This window comes from Brienomyrus brachyistius, chromosome 2 (genome assembly GCF_023856365.1).
Source record: "Brienomyrus brachyistius isolate T26 chromosome 2, BBRACH_0.4, whole genome shotgun sequence".
Lineage (NCBI taxonomy): Eukaryota > Metazoa > Chordata > Actinopteri > Osteoglossiformes > Mormyridae > Brienomyrus > Brienomyrus brachyistius.
Window position 1 is genome coordinate 45,136,797 of NC_064534.1, and position 20,496 is coordinate 45,157,292.

The following is a 20,496-nucleotide window of genomic DNA, read 5'->3' on the forward strand; positions in this document are numbered from 1 at the left end:
GTTCCCTGCCTCGTGCCCATTGCTTCCGAGGTAGGCTCCAGACCCCCCGCGACCCAGTAGGATAAGCGGTTTGGAAAATGGATGGATATGAATGATTTATCCACAGTAAGTTACTCCAACCAGGGGCAAATTGAAAGAGAATGAAATACAACTTGTGGGCCCATATTTAACGTAAGAATTTTTGTAGAGGTAGGCTAAGCACAAGCTGAAAAGGTTCAGTCGTGCTGGATTTTTTACTATTTATATATACGTTATCCCTAAACGCACACATATATATATATATATATATATATATATAAAATTTATGTGGGCGGGACTTGTAGTACTTTAGGAATGTTTGATTGGTAGTTACACATGAGATTAAAATGCATCCGTTTCCGGTCGAGAAAAAGGAACTGCGAACTACAGAGGATGACCGCTACGAATGCAATGTGGAGGGTATGTTTGTATTATTATTTTAATAAGACGCGATTTTTGATAACATTCTTTTGACACTTATGGTTATATAGTCGTAGTTTGAAAGCTGATTTCAGTTGTGCATGTTGTCATGGATTGTTTTACGACAGGAATGGCGGCAATCAGGAGCACGTTACCAGTGCTTGAACGAGTGTTTTTGAAATTCTAGAAATACATTCTGAAATGCCCGTATCACATTATTTGTATCGCTGGCTCCCAACTATTAGTTTATAGTTATTAATTTTATTTTGGAATAATCTTTTAATAGATTATGATAGCATACATTTCTTAAGTCCTGCAGTGTTGTCCCGGATTCAAATAACACGGTGTTATATAGTACATATTCTCAGAAATATTCAATTACCACAATTAGACATGCTTAAGGGCAAAAATTGCTTCACTTGAACGCTACTTATCGTTTCGGAGAAAAACATTAGCAAAACATTATTACTCATTACAGTGGGTTTGCTAATCGTTGACTTGCTAAATCTGACAAATTTCAGATATTTTTCAACTCGTATGATATAATATTTTACATTACTGTCGTCTTAGACCAGTTATTCAGTAATCTTCCTTCTACATACAAACTGCACTTTCATAAAAGAAACACGATTACTGAATTATGACCTGTTTGTTTTGGACAATGTACCACTAGGTTTGCTTTTCCAATACTTCGGGGGTTTTGCAGCAGTATTGTGGAATTTTGACTATGGATGTGTGTATTTGTGTATTTATGCATATACCTGTGAATAATAGTAACACAAGAATTATTATTTTGATCATAAAGAAGTATTGCAGATTTATGGTTATTCCTAATACTCAGCATCTTTCTCTAGAATTTTTCCCAAATTAACTTTCCTAAGACAGTGAATGCTTTCATTTAATGATTAAAATGTGACTAATATACAAGTTGGTTATTTAAAATGTTTTGTGTATTTATGCTGTACTTATTTTGTTAGCCCCCTCGAATGTGTGATGATTACTGGAGTGAATTCAAGCACTGCAAAAGCCTTTGGAATCGATTTTACCAGTACTACACTTTTGGTACGGTCCCAGCCTGTCAGCAGTGGAAGGAGGACTACAAAGCTTGTCGAGAATGGGAGAAGAGACATAATGCTGAGGCCAAGGTAATACGAGTCCCTTAGAGCAGGAGTGGGCAATCTTATCTGCAAAGGGTCGGTGTGTATGAAGGTTTTTAGGATAACCTTTAGATCAGCTGTTCAAACCCAGGTGTGAGGACTCTTCAGCCAATCAGTCCTCTAATTAGTGACCTGATTAGGGAGTTGCAGCGAAAACCTGCATACACACCGGCCCTTTGCAAATAAGATTGCCCACCCCTGCCTTAGAGTAAGACAAATACAGTCATAATTTTTATGTCACCGTGAAGAATATGGGTGACTCTATGGGAGAGTATATAGTAACCTTAAAATGGCCATACAGACACTCCTCTACTTACAAACGAGATACGTTCTGAATGACCGATCGTAACTTGAAATGTTCGTAAGCTGTCATTCAACATCATTTTAAGGGTATATGCAAGTACAAAGAACTAGGATGCTGGGAGTCCGCACGCTATGCTGCTGCATGGCGTGAGTAGCTGCCAGATGTCACACGCGGAATTGGCATACAAAAAAAAATTTGATGTTGCGTTCAGGAAACTGGAGCCCACTTAACACAATTTGAGCTTGCAGTCCTCTTCGTTCGTATGTCTGAAAATTCGTAAGTTGAAAGTTCGTAAGTAAAGATGCGTCTGTATATTCATTTGGAAGAAATAACCCTCGTAATTTAATAGTTAAGTATTTCACTAGTTCCTAGTAACCCAAGGATAATGATCAAAGCATTTAATATAGAATAGGAGGATCTGCAGAAATGTAGTGTTAACTGCATGTCCTGAACTGTGTTACCAGGAACTGCTACAGCAGAGTGAAAGAGCTAGGGTGGCAGCACAGAGCAAGTTTGCCCCAGTGTGGAAACTCCGACAGAAGCCCCCTGAAGACTGGCATTTACCTCTGAACCAGGAAAAGCCCCAGGAACCCTGAAATCCCAACATACGACTGGTGCCAATAACGGTCAACTGGACCTCCCATTTGCCTATCCTGACTTTACCATGTAGATTGTACATGGTTTATTTGGTGAAAACTTGAGCAAACAAAAAAGAAAAAAACCTGTTTGTATGCTGTATGTTCCAAAAATTTTTCCCTTTCTTTTGTAAGTATCATTTATTCATAGTGCCTTCAGTGATACTTTTTATTTACTTCATCCATCCCGTATACCATTTACCCAGTAAAGGGCCGTATACAATGTGTTTTACACGGAACAGGTAAATTGTAGTAGAATGTTATTTCTTTGCTGCATAGAATCCATGGACTAAACATTGTATTATGTGCTAAAAAAGTAAAGTCAAACATCAGTGTAATATGAAACATCTTTTTTGGTATAAGTGTCTATACTTATGATTCTCTAGGTCTGCAGGGGGTGACATCTAAGCCAACCTATTTGAAGCTTTAGTAAGATTCATACATGCTTAAGCAACCCCCCTCCAAAAAAAACATACAGTTCAGTTCTGCCCTGCATTTTTTATTACTTATTGCACATAAACCTTGGTAATATCATTATATTTGCCTTCTGGTGCTTGGTAGTTTGCTATTGGTGGAGTGTGGCTGGGTCCCTGGTTTTGGAAAGGGACAAGCTGTGGGTCTCGTTGGATGGCAGCCTGATACAGCTCCTCTGACTCCAGCCGCAGCTCCTTCAGTGCTTCCTGTTGTGCATCCAAAGCCTGGGCAATAGCTGCCATCTCTTCCATGTGCTGAGCCTGCTTGTAGCGGGCCCAGTCCTTCAGCAGCAGCGCCCTGCGCTCGCTCTCCTCTGACAACAGCTGCGGTGGGGAACGCACTCTGAAAAATACACATGCAGGACATAGAACACTGCATGTACTCAGAAGTCACTTATCAACAAGATAAACATTTAGAGAAATAAAGAGAAGTGCACTTGTGTTTATGTGTGTGTATGTATATGTGTACATATCTTGAAATTTCATCACAAAAGTATAATGCATGACAAACCTTAAATATCTACACTTACTACAGAATAAGCCCATAAATTATGAGTTTTGCTATACTTATTAAATGTGCTGCATCAAACACTGCCTACTTCTGTGAGACATACCTGATCTCATCAAGGTATTTGGATGGTACAATAAAATCTTCAATAGGTATAAATTCTGTAGGGACTTTTTCCATTCTTTTGAGCTTTTTCTTGAGACGTTCTCTGGCTTCCACATCTCGTTTTGGGTCTACTTTCTTCTTCTTCTTAGTGGGCTCTGCTCTATTAGAACAAATATATGCTCCAGCAGACGGGAAACCACGTTCTTATAGCAGTACCTTGGACATAAATTTGGGTAGGTAACCCACAGTACATTGGTTATTCCTCAACACTAACCTTACAGGAGCAGAGGTCTTCACTGCGAGTAAAGACGGAAACCAGTGATTGAGCCTAATGTTTGCTGGCTGCGCTGTTAACATGCTGAACAAAACAATGTGTCGTTAGATCTAAAACCTGAACCACCGGAAGAGATAAAATGCAATTTACATTCAATAAATGACACTTAGAAACTAACACTAAAATATTATTGATTCTGGTCACAGCGGCCGATTCATGTGACAACTATATCTGCAGATGAAACATGTAAGCAAATTATTCTACAAATCCTGGATAACGCTACACAAACATAATAAATATAAGTAGCACACTGACCTCCATCATTCTTACGACAAATATCGCACACAGAACATTCCGGTAATCTCTTACCATGTCGTCGTACTTTGGTGCAACAATACCCTCGTTAGTGTACAACCCACAGAGACGAACATAATTTACTGTAATGCACAAATGTCTCGACAATCCAACAAATACTTATAATCACACAAAACTTCTCCGGTTAAATGTACAAGTTGTAAATCCTTTTGTCCTCTCGTTCAGACTCTTCACGTTGTCCCCTTGTGTCACAGTCGACCCTATCCGACTAAAAACAAGACAGCATCTTTAAGTTCCTATTAACTAAGATTAAACAATTCATAACCCATAATGTAACCTGCTAGGCCCGTTTGTTCATTCAAGAGTGATGGTAACGTAGAAGGATAAGAACTTATAGACAGAGAATTGGTAGCAGTAATTACTATTCACACCAAACAAAAATGTATTTAGAATCTGCAGTAAAGCTATTATTAAAACAGTACAGTTAGACATCGATCATTTAGTGGTAAGTGCAACAAACGTTGTGCTCTACTATGTTAAATGTGAAAGGAAAACCCAACATTACTAGATACACAAAGCAGGTGCACGAGGATTATGTATACGTTTGCGTATTGCGTACGCATATGTAAGATATTTTGTACATTCTGTACCATATGAAATCTGGATAATGTAAACTTTCTTATTCCAGCGAGGGCAGGGCAAGGGGGACACGGACCTGACCTCTACCCGGGCATGTGTTTCCAGGGGAACCGAGGGAAAGGTCGGATACTTCCTGTGTTGCTGCTGCTGCAGCTGCTGCCAGGAGCTTGAGGGATGCGAAAGAGGGAGAGAGAAATGGAGTTTTACTAAAGCCCGGAGTAACAGACGGGATTTCGCTCGAAGGTTGCAGAGATAGCGAGCTGTGCACGGGGACCGACGGAGAAAAAGAGCAGGGGGAGACTGCTTCAGCCCCGACGCTGGTGTTTTTTTTTATTTTCAGGGCTACGCGCTTGAAATGAAGCTGTTGAAACCAACTTGGGTCAATCACAATGGTGAGCGGAGCTGTCGCCTAGCCGTACTGCCGGAATCCTCAAGTTGCGCTTTTCGCTTTTATCAGCTAGCCGGGGCTACTGTAGGCTCCCGGCTACTTCGCCGGAATGCACCCTCTCCTCCGCCTCCTCCTCCTACCTGAAGCACCTGCAAGTTTACTAATTCCTCCAAACGACTGGATGCTGTTTTCTATTTTTACAAATGTTTTAGTGCAAAGTGCTTTTTCAGTGATGCGTTTGTAGTCCCGCATATGTTTGTGCCTGGACCGCCTCGCCTGTCCGTCCCAGTTATCCATTTTGAAGTTGCAATCAGGAGCTGAATTAGCTAGCTAGCTAAGAGCTACAGCTTATTTTTCTCATTTAGTCGAGCAGTGAGAATCGTGTGCGTGCACAATAAGCAACTTAAATAGGGAATGCACGCTAAAAATAGTTGGATAAGTCAGTATTTAAGTGATTTGAAAGCTTCGTGAGAGATTAATAAACCACAATGAAAGCTGGTGTTTTGTATTTAAATTAAAATAAATTCACATTACTGAAAAATGAATGATCGTAGTTACCGAAGTGAACAAAACTAACTTGGGAACTGTTCGTGGCGGAATAGTGCGGTTATACACAGGGCTCTCTGTAATGCTTAAATATATAAAATAAAAAAATATTACGCTGACATTTATCTGAATAGGGAGTATGAGTATTTTACCGCAATATACATTTTATTTAGGTTTTACGTGTGTTGGTAGACATTTTATGCCTAAGAACCACCTGCGAAAACTTGCGATGGCAGCCAGAGAAATGTCCTGTTTAAAATATTGTCTTTCCCCATGTATCTGAACACCTACTTGTGAACTATCTTCTGAAATGGCACATTGATATTTCTCTCTTTTCAGGAAAACCAATATTTTCTGTTGACATCCATCCAGAGGGAACAAAGTTTGCTACAGGCGGGCAAGGTAAATTTCGTCTGAAATTTGTCTTAAATAGGCTTAATCTTCAGAATAACGGTGGACCCCATATTAATATATAATGTTAAACTGCGATCTTTAAATACAGGTTGTTTAATGCCACTCAGGATAGTAGTTTGCTGCTTAGTTGTATACTGTAGACGAAATCTGTTAGAACAAATCTGAGTTTTTGGGTAAAGCATTCATAATGGAGTGCAGCCTACCAATTTCCTGTTTCTTCGGCTCTTCTTCCTGTCTGTGATGGCTCTCCTCGGGGACCAAAGGACCTGCAGTGTGTCAGATTGCTGTCGGCCAGCAAAGATGTTAATTTGAGAAGTGTTTTCAGTTCTTTCCTGCTCTTTGCTAACCTTGGGGACTGTTGAGGACAGATTTTATAACAGACTTATTTTTTAAGCAATATTACATGGACCCTGATAACATTTCAGCCAAATGCTGAGAGACAGAACTCTGACCTTGGAGCCACTCGAGCAGGGCAGTGTTAGTGTTACAACCTGTGTTTGGTTCTGGCAGGAGAAGACTCTGGGAAGGTTGTCATATGGAACATGGCTCCTGTCCTCCGAGAAGAGGACGAGAAGAATGAGAAAATTCCAAAGATGCTGTGCCAGATGGACAATCACTTAGGTGTGGCGATGCCTCCCTTTCTTCTCAGTCTTTTTAAAATTTTTTTATATTACTCAGGTTTATTGGAACAGTCTTGTCAGAAGCATTTTGTGAAGGAGACAAAGCCTTTGATAATATCAGTTTTGTTTCCGTTTTAACTTCAGCTTGTGTGAACTGTGTCCGCTGGTCAAACAATGGTGTCTACCTGGCTTCCGGTGGCGATGATAAGCTGGTGATGGTGTGGAAGCGAGCTGCGTGAGTTCCTCATAACGTTGTCTTGGCTAGTTGCATGAATGTAACTTTATGCTTTTTTTCAATGCAGTGAAGGTGTAGTATGAATGTTGTATGTTAAGCGACAGTGAAATATGTCTGTTTGTGGGATTTTAAAATGAATCTGGGGAAAAATGTGTGTGTTTTTTAAATACTTGTAACAAACGTAAAATGTCTTTTCTGACATTTGTGATAAATGGTAATGTGCTTGTCTGTGACTGGCTCCTGATATGACTGACTGCTTTTGAAATCTTTGGGAGATGGCTGCATATTAGCAGCATCAGCCTTTATAAGTGATCATTTTCTGAGCTCTAAGTCTGTGTTTATACTTTTTAGATACATCGGCCCAAGCACTGTCTTTGGCTCTAGCAGTAAGCTGGCCAATGTGGAGCAGTGGCGATGTGTGACCATCCTTAGAAACCACACGGGGGGTAAGCGATGGAGAGTCTGTGGCCCATCTACTCCTCACTACCCCTACTGCTCCTGATGAATCCACATTAACATCAGACAGAAACCTTATACAAAATACATGCACTGTAACCTCTCATCCTTCTCTCTTCCACATCGTCATTTGTAAATATTTGTGGCAGTATGCATTTAATTTTTTTATTTGCTGTTCTGAAGCTTAAAACACTTGCCTTTTTTTGATACGGTATACATGTGTTAGTGTTCTTTAAATTTACCTCTGTCTTAGATTTGGGTTAGAACTTGATCAGAAGGCTGCTGGTTCAAATCTTGTGGCCAGCTGGATGTTGGCTGACCTGTGCTTTGACCCGAAAAGTTGCTGTAATCTGTACCTGTGCTTGTGTGTCTCTTGGAGAGCGTGATGGGATATATGAAAACTACCCAATTATCCAAAGGGAATGAATAATGTATCGTATTCTATTCCATTCTTGCCTGACTACTGGACTGATGCTGTTTATTCAACAACATGAAAGTGCCCATCCAGCAGCCTTCAGGAGAAAAGTGTTTTGAAAGCCTTCTATCTTCTGAAAGTGTTTGGCAATGGTATTAATAATTTGCATATGATTTCAGATGTGATGGATGTAGCGTGGTCACCACATGACGTGTGGCTGGCGTCTTGCAGTGTCGACAACACTATCGTCATCTGGAACGCACGCAAGTTTTCAGGTGGGCTGAGAGTGCAGAATAGACCAAGCACTCATGAGAAGAGAAGCCAGAGGGCTCAGATAACAGGGAACTAGTTTTGAAATAGGGAGCATCTGCATAACTTATAGGGTAGCTTTTGAGCATGGTGTTCTTAAACTGCTCATGTTAACCCAGGTAACGTGTATGTGATGGTGCCCTTCTAGTCCATCTTCTGAGAATCTCCGGTAACTCGTGCTTTTCTCATCTCACCTTGTTCCTTGCCCTCTCTTTAGAGATTGTCACCACATTAAAGGGTCACACAGGTTTGGTGAAGGGCCTAACCTGGGACCCCGTGGGGAAGTATATTGCCTCACAGGCTGATGACCACAGCCTGAAGGTGTGGAGGACGATGGACTGGCAACTGGAGACCAACATTACCAAACCCTTCAATGAGGTGATGTCACTAATGCAGCCTGGGCGTGGCACATATCAACATGACAGGGCAGTTAATTTCAAATCCATCCATTTATTCTTTTTCCATAACCATTTATTAAGTACACTGTCTTGGGGAGCCTGGAGTTTATTCCCAGAAACATGGGGCATTCTGGATGGGATTCCAGTCCACAGTCATGCACTTTGGGTAGTTTAGACAGTTCATTTGATTGTGTACTGTGGGAACAAACTTAAGTCCACTGAGGTACCCTACGCAAACATGGGAGAAAACGCCACATGCAGGCAGCTGGAATCGAATCCTCAGCCTCATGGGACTGAGCCTCTGTGTTTCCAATAAGTTTATATTCAAGTCTTAATTACTTTCTTGTGCAGGAATGCAGAAAGCGATAAGTTAATGTGGCGAAGTATTATAAAACCCCACAAGTTAATGTGTGATTCAGTCCTACTGCTACATCTGACTATATTGCATCGATACAATATTCCAGCAATCAGTAGTGGTCTCTAATTAAACGGGAGTAATTAGAGATGGACATAAAGCCATCTGGAGTGACGGTTTGTCTGGGGCTTGGATTGGTGATCGCTGCCGATTCCTAGTAGCTCTGCTCTTTGGTCCTGTGTGTGTGGGCACTCTGGGGAGAGGGTTCATCGTACATACTGGTATACGCTTCTGTCATCATTAGCATTTACACTATAAAACAAAAGTGTAGAAGTATCTTATGGAAAATTAAAGATCCTCTAATTTATTTAACTTGGGTTTCTTCAGGACACATAAGCGTGGTTTCCACCAATGCGGTGCCAATGCTGGTGCCGGACTTTTCCCCAGTCCGGCACTGGTTCCATGTGTTTTCACCAAAAAAGTCCCTGGGCCAGAAAAAATGGCTCCAGCATGGCACCACTGAAAAGCTGGGGTCAGAATGTGGCCCCATAACATCAGCGAAGGTGGGACAGGCCACAGCATCCAAACATTACTTGTACCTGGAAAATTCAATCCATAGCCAATAGTTAGTGTAATAACGGCGGTGCTGGCAGTGAAGCACCTTGCCAGCTCATTAGCGGAATAAGGTCACATAGTTTTTTTATACTGATAACGATCGATCGATCTGGCCAGATTTAGCAAAAAAATTCCGTTTTTTAAGCAGTTTTTAGCATTACTGCATGATTGTTAAAAGAACAGCAGTAAAACAGCAAGCGAGAATAAACTAACGCACACAAATGGGAGAGCCTTTGCTGAGACAAAACGCCATAAAATAGCTTAAACTAGTATGGACTGTATTTACTTAAAATAAGGTATTTTACTTAAAATATTAATTTGCACTAAAACACTTATAATTCACATAAATGATGCAACATTACATTGTGTTTGTTATTCTATGAAACACGAAAGATTGATATGCTGTCCAGATTTAATAAAGTATAAATATGTTTATTAAATTAGAAATATGTTACAGGATGAATAAATGAAGTATTGTTGCGTTCGAATGGCAAAAAGATAATGAGGCGAACTGCAAGGTTTTTAGCAGAGACTTATTGCTCAATCCTTGAAAGGACAGCAGTGAAATACAGAGAAAGAATAAACTCACTCAGAGACGGGGAACCTTTAAGGATAACTTTTTTTTTTTTGGTTCTGCAAAATGAATCCAAAAACTAAATAGGGATTAACCTCTGCTTTACTTTCACTTCCACCTACGTAACATTTCTGTTCCACTCTTTATTGAAACTGGTGGAAATGCAGGCTGGTTCTCAAGTCAGAACCTGCCTATTACTAGCACCAGCACCAGCTCCATCTTGGTGGAAACGAGGCAATAGTATTTCAGTCTGTATTCTATACCACTTAAGCGAGTATTTGCATATCTGACATGAATGTAAGGGTATGTTAGGGACAGCACACTAGCCTGCAGTTGAAGCTGAATTTGTGTGTGCGTGCGCTTGTACACACATCTCAGTGCGGAGGCACCACTCACGTGCTGCGTCTCAGCTGGTCTCCGGATGGACAGTATCTGGTGTCTGCCCACGCCATGAATAACTCTGGTCCGACGGCCCAGATCATCGAGAGAGATGGCTGGAAGACCAACATGGACTTCGTGGGCCACAGGAAGGCTGTGACAGTGGTGGTAAGTGCAGCCAGGCCTCAGCTGTTCATTAAACAGGACGGCGACCCAAAGCCCAAGCGCATTACTCAGGCATCCGTCCGCTTTACTGCCATAACTTCCTCAGAATTTAGTTTCTGTGGGGATCTACGCACATGGGCTGCTTGTTTGAAAAAGACATTCATCACCAAAATCATGATCATATGACAATATTAAAAACATGGAAACCAAGCCCTCACTGTCTTAGACCCAGTTTCTTTTTATTGGTAATTGTAGTACTGTTAGCAGACCTGTTTATAATGCATATCAAACGTTTTATCTAGACAGCTGTAATTTTATACTTGTTTATACAGTTGGATATTCTGAATGTGGGAGGATGTTCATGCTAATGATAAATTTGCCCCCCCTGGGAGCAGCAACCTTTTTTCTTTTTGCAAAAGCAGGTGCCGGATCCCACACGTTCTTGCTGCTGTCCTCTCTCATACGTTCCCAGCCCTTTGAGCTTGTGACATTCTTTTTTTTCTGCCTCTGTGCCCCCTTCAGAAGTTTAACCCAAAAATCTTTAAGAAGATGCAGAAAAACGGCAGCTCCTCCAAGCCCAGCTGCCCATACTGCTGCTGTGCTGTGGGCAGTAAGGACCGTTCCGTGTCTGTGTGGGTAAGTGAGACGCCGCCAGGTGCAGCCCCGCAATCCTCCCTGAATCGCTTGGAGGCTTCAGAAGGAAGCCTACATTTGCTTAAAGTAGTATACAGTTCAGTGAGGAATACCGAAGTGTCAATATCTCAAATTAATTGGGGTAATTTACATCGTGATGGCTCTCATTGTCCTTCAGACAGCACTGTGATGTTAAAATGTTTTTTTTTTTTTTTTTAGCTGACGTTTAGCAATTTATTTGGCCTTTTTTGCATCAGCTTTGCGACGAAAGGCAGCTGCCATCACTGTGTGAATACAGGCTCCCAGGTTTGAACAGTGCTTGACTGTTAATGTGACTTGTTTATTTTTAGCTGACATCTCTGAAGCGCCCTCTTGTGGTGATCCATGACTTGTTCGACAAATCCATCATGGATATCACATGGTAATTCCCAATACTGCTTCAATTGGGATGGGTCTGCCGTTTTCTGCTTTTGTCCTAGGAATACGTGCAAGTTCTGTGGTAATGTTTCCTCTTTGGCATTTACAGGACGCTAAATGGACTCGGGATTCTCGTCTGCTCCATGGATGGGACTGTGGCTTTTCTTGATTTTTCTCAGGATGAACTTGGGGATCCCCTCAATGAAGAAGAAAAGGTAGGGGAATCTGTCATTTTGCTTTGGAATCCTTAAAAAATCGTATTTTGACCATGATTAGACAAATCGTGGTAGTTGCTTGGTTGTAGATAGCACTGTTAAATATGTACTTGTCCTTGGAGAGCAACGTGGGTTTACAGCGTTATTCTTTATCTATTGTAAAAAATTCCTGCTAAAGCTGATCCCTAGCTGTACAGTTGTTACATATACAAGTCCTTAACTGCAATACATATAAATACATACAGAAAAACTAAAGTTGTATACATTTGGGAAAGTAATGTACAAATGTGTTTATACAGATGAATATTCTAGCAGTTATAGTTAAGTACCAGGTTCAAGGGTCCCTGAACTGACTGCCTTTGTGTGGGTAGAGTGGTATTTATAATGTTTTTCTGGAAACCACAGTGTTTCTTTCCTGTTGCAAGGTATTTAAGTTTTGCATGTCTCCAGAATTCAATCCACCAGAACATCTATGGGAAGAGTCTGGCCATCACCACACAAGCCCAGCTCTCCACCACTATCATCGAGAACCCGGAAATGCTCAAATACCAACAGGCGAAGGAGGCAGCAGAGCCCCGCAATGCTGTAGGCCAGGAGGCCCAGGCACCTAAACTCAACAGTGTGGTCAACGGGGAGTCGCTGGAGGACATCCGCAAGGTGCAGCCAGCAGTGACTGTGCCATAAACTGATCTTTGGCTGGCTTGCAGGCAGAGTTGATGAATGAACAAAAAGAGTGCTGAACTTGGTGTTTTCTCAGGTCATGGCTCTCAGACAGTCAGGGAAGTACTTCACTCCCATATTGTGAAATATCTTACTACTGTAAGAATAAAAGCCTGATTTGGGAAATGCACTCAAGATGCTTCAGTATGTAATTATGGAATATTCTTCCAAATATGCTGCAATGCCTGATTAGATTACCTGTCATCTGGTTAGCATGTTGCTATGTTTTAATCCTCGATGTAGTGGTGGATGTGTGACGTGTGTTGGGTCTGCAGAATCTGCTGAAAAAGCAGGTGGAGACAAGGACGGCTGATGGGCGGAGGCGAATCACACCCCTGTGTATTGCCCAGCTGGACACTGGGTAAGGTGGTGATGCCTGTAGGGCTCCAGTTGGATATGGCAATGTGTAGAGATAATGTGTGACAACGTATTTAAAATAAAATGTTTTTACTAAAACTAGCATTACAGTCCTGGATTTGGGACTGCTGTACTGTGCTATTATTCTGTTTTATGTTTGTTCATACCTGTGTAGGATTGTGATTTGAGTATTTAAAGGTCTGTAGAAAGTAACAAACCTTTTAAAAATCTTTTTAACTTATGTCTGTCCCCCCCCCAGGGATTTCTCTCCAGCGCTTTTCAATAGCGTCCCCATCCTCCCGGGCTCATCCATGTCCTCCCAGCTGACCCCCCAGGTGTCCTCTGACTCCAACACTGCCAACTCCCTGGGCTTGCGGCCCCCACCAGAGACCCAGGCTGTGCTGCCCAGCAAGCCCATAGATGACACCAAAGAATGGTCAGCAGCTCCTGACTCTGCTGTTAACACATCAAATGTGCTCTTGGCTTTCTTCATTTGGTTAGGTCTTAAGCAGTGGATGAAGGCATGTTGAGACATGCAGTGCAAAGACTTCCATTTTTTTCACAGATTATTAAGACTGCATGTGTGATGTCTTTATTAATATTTGAAGGTCTTCATTTGTCCTGCAGCATTTACTTTTCCGTTTCCTTATTAGCATTCATTAGCATTTCCTGCAGATTTTTTTATTTTTTTTACATAACTGTCACGCTTGTAGATGAAACCGAAAAGGTCCATATTGCATACAAAGAATATACAGTAAAACCTCGGATTGCGATCATAATTCGTTCCGTTAACGTGCTTGTAATCCAAAGCACTCGTATATCAAAGCAAATTTTCCCATTAGAAATAATGAAAACTCAGATGATTTGTTCCACAACCCAAAAATGTTCATATCAAAATGATTAATACGAAATATAAAGTAAAAATACATAAAACAAATTAACCTGCACTTTACCATTGATGGTGTGAGGGAGATGAGAGAGGAGAAAAGGAGGGGACGACTTTCGCTATAACTAATGGAATCACTGCTATCCGTTGGCTCACTGGAATCTTTTTATTTTTGTGCGACTTTAACAAGGAGCCTATCCAATGACAGCTGCTTTTGCCTCCTTTTCAATTTTGCAGAAAGGTGGACATTGCATTGTCGTTAAACAGATTCACCACTCACTGCTACACCCTTATTCGGATGGTGCTTTTCTACTAAATTTTGATATACGAGTGACGCACGCCAACTGAGGCTGAGCATGGGAAACGATTACCCACAATTCTGCAGAGAGAGGAACCAAATTGTTGCTCATCTTGCAAAACGCTCGCAAACCAAGTTACTCGCAATCCAAGGTTTGACTGAACGTTCAAGGGGCTATATTTATGAGAACCTTCTCTTGCCCTGGTTAGGTTATAGGGTGAGACTGCCCATTAAGGAATGACCATCAACAATAGTGTTATACACTTAGCAATAGAGGTGTGTTTGTGTGTGAACGGGGCATGTTCTTGTTTCCGGTAGCCATGGTTTGCCCTCTCTTTGTGCAGTGTTAACCCCTTGGGCACCACTTCTGCCCCTGCCTTGAACTCCACATCCATGAAAACCAACCTCCTGCTCACCTCTGCCACTAAGATGGAGCCAATGAAGGCGTTGGACTCGCGGTTCACTGAGAGGTCAAAGGCCACACCAGGGGTCACCATCTCCTCATCCGTTGGCCTCAGCCCTCTGGACAGGTATGGGGGAGATGCAGGAGGATGGTATGGTTGGAAGGAGAGGTACTTTTAATAGGTAACAAAAGGAGTTTCGTAGAGCAGAGCTATTCGGCAATAGTTATGGAAGTCTGACTGACCTGGGTTCAGATACAGCAAATGTCCTCAACTGCCCCACTTTTTGCCTTTTTGGAGAGATTAGTTAAGCTAAGAGCGGCTGGCTTTAAGGACTGGGGTGGTTGTCCTCGCTACAGAGGGCTCAGTAGCTCTGGCTATACTCACTCAGCTCATTAGCATGCTGTGATACCTGGCCCAGGTCAGGAAAGCATGAGGCGTATAGACTGTGTGCAAAGTGAATCGTTCTTCATGGGCTGCACTGTTCACAGAATGAAGGATGGGGGTGCTGTGAAGGAGCCCAAGCCCAAGGAGGACACGAGCAGTGACAGCGAGGACAAAATGGTAGCTGTCAAGTCACTGTCCTTCACCAAGAGGAAAGGGGAGATGGAGAGCGTGGAGGTGGTGGAGAAGAGGAAGAAGGGCCGACCCCGGAAGGACTCCAAAGCCATGCCTCTGATGTCTCAGGCCAATCTGCAGGTATCTGCCAGGTCACGTGCTTACAAAGCATCAAGGAGACCTTGTGTTTGGCTGCTGACAAGGCTGGTCGTTTGATGGAGCTTCTCTTTGACCTTTGATCACTTAGGTGGCACCCTCAGCAGAGAGGGAGCCCTCTCGCATCACGGCCCCCACAGTGGTGCTCAAGCTGCCCACTCCTTCTCCACAGAAGACCTTCTCCATCCAGGTCATTTTGCCCTTTCATGGTGGCCTTGTAACAAAGAGGGTGTATTTTAAGGTTCCACTTAGGATGTGTCTGTAAAACTCCCTCCATCCAACTCACCTACAGAGAGTTTGCATACAGTTCATAGTTCTGCATCATGTGATGCTAAAACACTGCTGAGCATTTTGTGCTGCAGTTTAACTTAGATGAGCCTTCAGTATCTCTCTGAGACTGCAGTGTACTTTCTAGCACTGGCATGCTAACTGTTCCTGCTGTCCTCTCAGGTGAGCGTGGAGCCATCAGTCCACATAGAGGTGGAGAATGAGGTGTCCTCAGCAGCTGGGGTGCGGTTCAGTCAGCTTCGGTGCGCACGGCAGGGTCGCGAGTGGGACACGCTCCTGAGCAGCCGCATCCTTGCTGCGGCCGGCAGCAGGCAAGTGGTTCTCTTGTCATATAGCTCCCCTCCCCACCCCCCTTAGAGATGGCCTTCCATGATTGGGACCCTGCCAGGCCCTGAATGTGGAGTCATGGTTCCTTTTCTGTTAACGGGCTTCTCTGTGTCCCCAGCGATGTCATCGCCGTGGCCTGTGAGGACCGCATGCTGTCCGTGTTCTCATCCTGTGGGCGGCGGCTGTTACCTGCCATCCTGTTACCCGCGCCCTTGTCTGCCCTCCACTGTTCCGGCTCCTTTGTCATGGCCCTGACAGCCTGTGCGATGCTCTCTGTCTGGTGAGTCCTTTATTGCTATCATTTGTCCCTCCGGTTTGCAAACACAAAACCTTGCCCATCTGAGTGGGTATTCCATAAAGCATAATTTCACAGCTGGGTTAACTTAAGCTAGTAATGGTCATCCAATAACAGTTTAGCTAAGGAGGATATCTAAGAGGATTTGCTAAGACATGTATAGAACCACACCCACCTGGTGCCAAGCCATTTATAGAACCACACCCATCTAGGCTATTGTCATTCATAAACTAATACCCCCTTTGATCTGATTCCATCCCAACACTCATCTAGTCCAGACAATTTTACATACAAAACCACATATATGTGCTTTTGAATGATACATACAGTAAGAGTCAAGGTTGTGTCCAGAGGCTGTGATTGAGTGAAAACCAGAACCAGCTCAAAGTAATAACTCAAAGAAAGGCACATAAAATCCACGCTAGTGATGGAGATGAGATCACCTATATCAAGTACCATTAAAGATCAAGACTTTGAGAGGGTCGAGACTGAAAAAATTGAAATTGTTTCAAGACATATCTGACAATAAAATTGCTTGGTCCAAAAATACGGGAAAAATGCATCACTTCAAATAGGGACGCAACATTTTATTATTCATTATGGAACAAGTTAAAGTGACCATGTAATATTATGTCAAATCAATCATAGAACTTGAAAAATCAGCATAAGAATAGTTATACCTGTGTAACTTTCACAAGAGCTTCTGTGGAGAACTAACCACATGAAACAAAAGGTGATCATGCTTATTCAGATTCTAACAATAGTCACTGGACTGAATTTAGAGCTTTCTGTATAGCAGAGTGTGCTTGCATGTAAGACAATTCATTTGTGATTAACATAGAGCAAATAAATAGAAACTGTCATCTTGTTTGTTCTGGAGGGATTTCCAAAGTAGTGTTGCCCTCTGGTACTCTGTTTCCAAAAAAAATAACGTATGTGAATAATAGATGATTTTTATTTTAATTAACATATATTGTTAGGAGAAGGAGAAATAGTTTATCACTGGTGAAAAAATCTTGCGTCTCACTTTAAAATTACGAGTCTGAATTTCAAGACTGAGTATAAATACTTCCAATTCCAAGACAAGACGTAGTAAGTGAAGAAGTAGTCTTGAGACCAAGTCCAGACTCGAGTACTACAACATTGCTTCACACAGTTTTTTAAATTATTTTAATTTAATTTTTTTTTCTTAAATTTGTTGCCGACTTCCCACCTACACTTCTACATTTTCACTAAACTCTTACAGATGTCGGGTTCAGTATTACAAACCTTAACCCTGTGATTTGTAAAATACCTGCTTTTTCTCATAGTTTTCATTATTATTTTAAGGATTCTCTAACAAAATGCCTGCTTGTTTTAGGGACGTTAAGAAACAAACAGTTGTTGTGAGAAATGTATCTCTGCTGACCATCTTATCCGGTAAGGTTTTAATCTTCTTTCTTTCTTTTTTTTTATCATGGCAATAAAAACCTTGGCCCTGAACAGGGAAACTTGTGGTTTTTCCTTTTTATTAAATCTGTCTTTATTCAGAACTCAAAACACATTAGGGGCCCTGTGATGCTGGGTTGCACTAGGAGAGGATTGTGGGAAATGTACAGGAAACTGACAGCTGTGATGCTGAAAGCGCAGCAGGTCGACTTGGACTCCGATGCATTGTGACTGCATGATCTTGCACCCTCCTCCAGGTGGCGACGCGACGGTCTCTCAGTCCCTACTCACCCAGCAGGGTGTACCTGTCATCTGCCTCTCTAACGGGAAGTCCTACTGCTTCAGCTCCTCCCTGGAGACGTGGTGAGGGCTGCTCGTAGGTGTGGGAAGCAGCAGACAGAATGTTGCTGGCATTTACTCTGTACAATAAGTATAACTGCTGTATTCTGCCTTCCTCAGGAACCTTATTGCAGACAAGCAGGACCCTCTAGTGCAGTGCGCTGACTTCAGGCACTTCCTGCCCTCCCAGGATGCATTGCTGTCTTCTGGGCCTCTGGCTATCATGCAGGGCCGGGCTTTGAAGTACGATTGGTAGCCTTTCTTTTTTTCTTACTAGACTTCTTTATTCATAGCAGACATTTTATTTATGATCTGTGGGTCTCATTTTTTGAAAGTACTTGATAAGAGGCTGCAATCTGTTTTCCTGCTGATTCAAATCACAGCCTGCAGATCTTAAGAGCTGTCCTCAGACCTGTCCGATGTTCTCTTAAATGCTGTTGCTCTTGACATGCCTGCTTGGCTTCCTGTCTGGCTTTGTCATTCACTGGCCTATTTCATCGCAGCGCGGGTCGCTTGGCGTCCAGGCTGGCATCCACACCTCACCACCTGCAGCAGGGAGTCACCCTGGCCTACTTGGAGAACCAGCTGGCGTCAGCCCTCATCCTCAAGTCAAGCCAGGAGTACCGCCACTGGCTGCTCACCTATGCACGCTTCTTGGTCAATGAAGGTGTGTGAGGGGCCCATGCATCCATCCCTGCTCTTCAGAAAGTATCTAGAAAGTGTGCAAATGCAGCCGTCCATTCAATGATGTTTATCCCTCAGGCTCTGAGCATCGGCTTCGAGAGCTTTGCAGAGACTTACTGGGACCAGTGCACAAGTCTGCCGGAAGCATCTGGGAAGCCACAATTCTGGTGAGCGCCATCATGTAGCATTTGGCAGTTTTGTTTCCATTCATTAATTTAGGTCCCTGCTTTTCATCTGTCAGCTGTGTCTAAATCATGTGATGTCCATAATGTCATTTCCTGTTGGAGTTGCCTTCTCAGCCAGTAATGCAAGGTGGCTCAGTTAGCTGGAATTCCTTGTTTTACTTACCAGGCTCAACATAAGTGTGTGATACTGCTGTGACCTTTGACCCTGTGACCCCTGTGCAGGGCCTGAGGAAGAGGGACCTCCTAAAAGAAGTGCTCCCTGTCATCGGGCAGAACCTGCGTTTCCAGCGTGTCTTCACCGAGTTCCAGGACCAACTGGAGCTTCTTCGCAATAAATAGCACTTACCCACCTCTGGCCCCTTCACTTCCTCCCAGCACTGCCCTGAAAGTCACTTGGATGCAATTTCCCCCTTAAAATCCCTGCTCTGATGCCCCAGCCTCCAGGGACACCAGTGGGGGGGGGGGTGTGTCATGGGGCTAACTGGCACCCCTACAGTTGCTCCTGTGTCACAGTCGTAGTTTGTCTGAGGCCTGGCGTCTGGTGGTGGTAATAATAGTAAATAAATATGTATAAGTTCAGATGACATTGGTTAAATCGATATTAATTATGATGGTGGATCATGAAATGAGTGATAGGGTCGCTGGCATCAGGCGCCTTCACAATGAGCTGGAAGCTAACAAAGACTGATCACTGTGTGGCAGACGAAGCACAAGTTTCATGGCTGCAAGGAGTCCTGGCAGGAATGTCCGTGCCGCACGTTTTTTTTTTTTTTTTCCCTGTATTTTTGTCGGACTTTGGGGGTGGGGGTCCTGAGAGAGCAGGTTATCGCCACCTCCGCCCGGCTGCCAGGGACATTGACACGGTCGCCTTACATAAAAAAAGAACATCTCCAATGCAGAAGATACGAGAAAAGCCAGCACATGAGTCTGGGCCGCTGCGGACGATGGGGACTTTCGGAGCGGCCCGTACGTTTACGGATGTCCTCCTGTCAATTTGTACAGCCTCTTTCTGTTAGTCATTTTTAAATGTTTGTACTAGGCTTTTTCTTCTCAATTTTCTATAAAAATACAGTGAGGAGAATCAAATAAATGATTGAGCGAAGCCTCAGTATGTTACTGATTCTGAGACAACTTTTTAAACTATTTTTTTTTATTGGTTTTATTTTTCTGAGTCCAGCTCTATGAAATGTAAAAATGTCAACTCCTGTGCTTTCAACCAGTTTGCAGAAATTCCTGTATAAAGTTGTTCATTTACAGAACAGGGAATCCAAATGTGCCAAGGACCTGTGTTTTGCTAAAATTACCATGTAGCTATAAAAATGTCGGTATAGTTTTGATTGAGACCTCTTGCCTTTTTTTTAAACCTTTTTAAGAAGCACTTATAGTAATCGATGGGAGATGTGGCTGTATGCATCCTCGGATCAGGGCGCTGGTCTCTGGCAGACCTCTGTCTCCTCCACAGCTTGCCTTTCCCTCCCGGCTCCTCTGAGGCCTCTGTTGTTCTGAGGTGACGCAGAGAGCAGCAAGGACACGCCGTGCGTAATGAAGGCAGCCCGCGTGCCTGTGCATTATGTCAGCGCAGCAGGAGCTATT

At 42.9% G+C, this 20,496-nt stretch overlaps 3 protein-coding genes across 4 annotated transcripts; 2 read left to right on the plus strand and 1 right to left on the minus strand.

The window, feature by feature from the left end:
- Window positions 1-360: 360 nt before the first annotated feature.
- Window positions 361-3,448, plus strand: c2h22orf39 (chromosome 2 C22orf39 homolog). Its single transcript, XM_048997031.1, has 3 exons — window positions 361-438; window positions 1,416-1,583; window positions 2,364-3,448. Exons 1-3 carry the CDS (start codon window positions 412-414, stop codon window positions 2,493-2,495), a joined length of 327 nt encoding a protein of 108 aa, XP_048852988.1. The 5' UTR covers window positions 361-411; the 3' UTR covers window positions 2,496-3,448.
- mrpl40 (mitochondrial ribosomal protein L40) lies at window positions 3,013-4,477 on the minus strand. Of its 2 annotated transcripts, none has more exons than XM_048996939.1 (4): window positions 4,264-4,477; window positions 3,895-3,978; window positions 3,622-3,780; window positions 3,013-3,350 (listed from the first exon to the last, which is right to left on the minus strand). In XM_048996939.1, the coding sequence occupies exons 1-4, from the start codon at window positions 4,323-4,325 to the stop codon at window positions 3,041-3,043; spliced, it is 615 nt and encodes a 204-aa protein (XP_048852896.1). In that variant the 5' UTR covers window positions 4,326-4,477; the 3' UTR covers window positions 3,013-3,040. The 2 variants fall into 2 exon arrangements, with proteins under 2 accessions (XP_048852896.1, XP_048852906.1); XM_048996949.1 differs by having other exon boundaries at window positions 4,210-4,347.
- An 82-nt stretch (window positions 4,478-4,559) lies between these two features.
- On the plus strand, window positions 4,560-20,240 carry LOC125720707 (protein HIRA). The gene is made up of 26 exons (XM_048996473.1): window positions 4,560-4,714; window positions 4,954-5,240; window positions 6,122-6,184; window positions 6,707-6,817; window positions 6,961-7,051; window positions 7,403-7,497; window positions 8,102-8,197; window positions 8,449-8,609; window positions 10,552-10,719; window positions 11,239-11,352; window positions 11,700-11,770; window positions 11,876-11,981; window positions 12,432-12,638; window positions 12,977-13,062; window positions 13,318-13,494; window positions 14,587-14,772; window positions 15,135-15,342; window positions 15,449-15,547; window positions 15,808-15,956; window positions 16,091-16,252; window positions 17,628-17,686; window positions 17,953-18,058; window positions 18,155-18,277; window positions 18,538-18,701; window positions 18,797-18,885; window positions 19,126-20,240. The coding sequence occupies exons 2-26, from the start codon at window positions 5,204-5,206 to the stop codon at window positions 19,240-19,242; spliced, it is 3,045 nt and encodes a 1,014-aa protein (XP_048852430.1). The 5' UTR covers window positions 4,560-4,714; window positions 4,954-5,203; the 3' UTR covers window positions 19,243-20,240.
- Window positions 20,241-20,496: the final 256 nt, after the last annotated feature.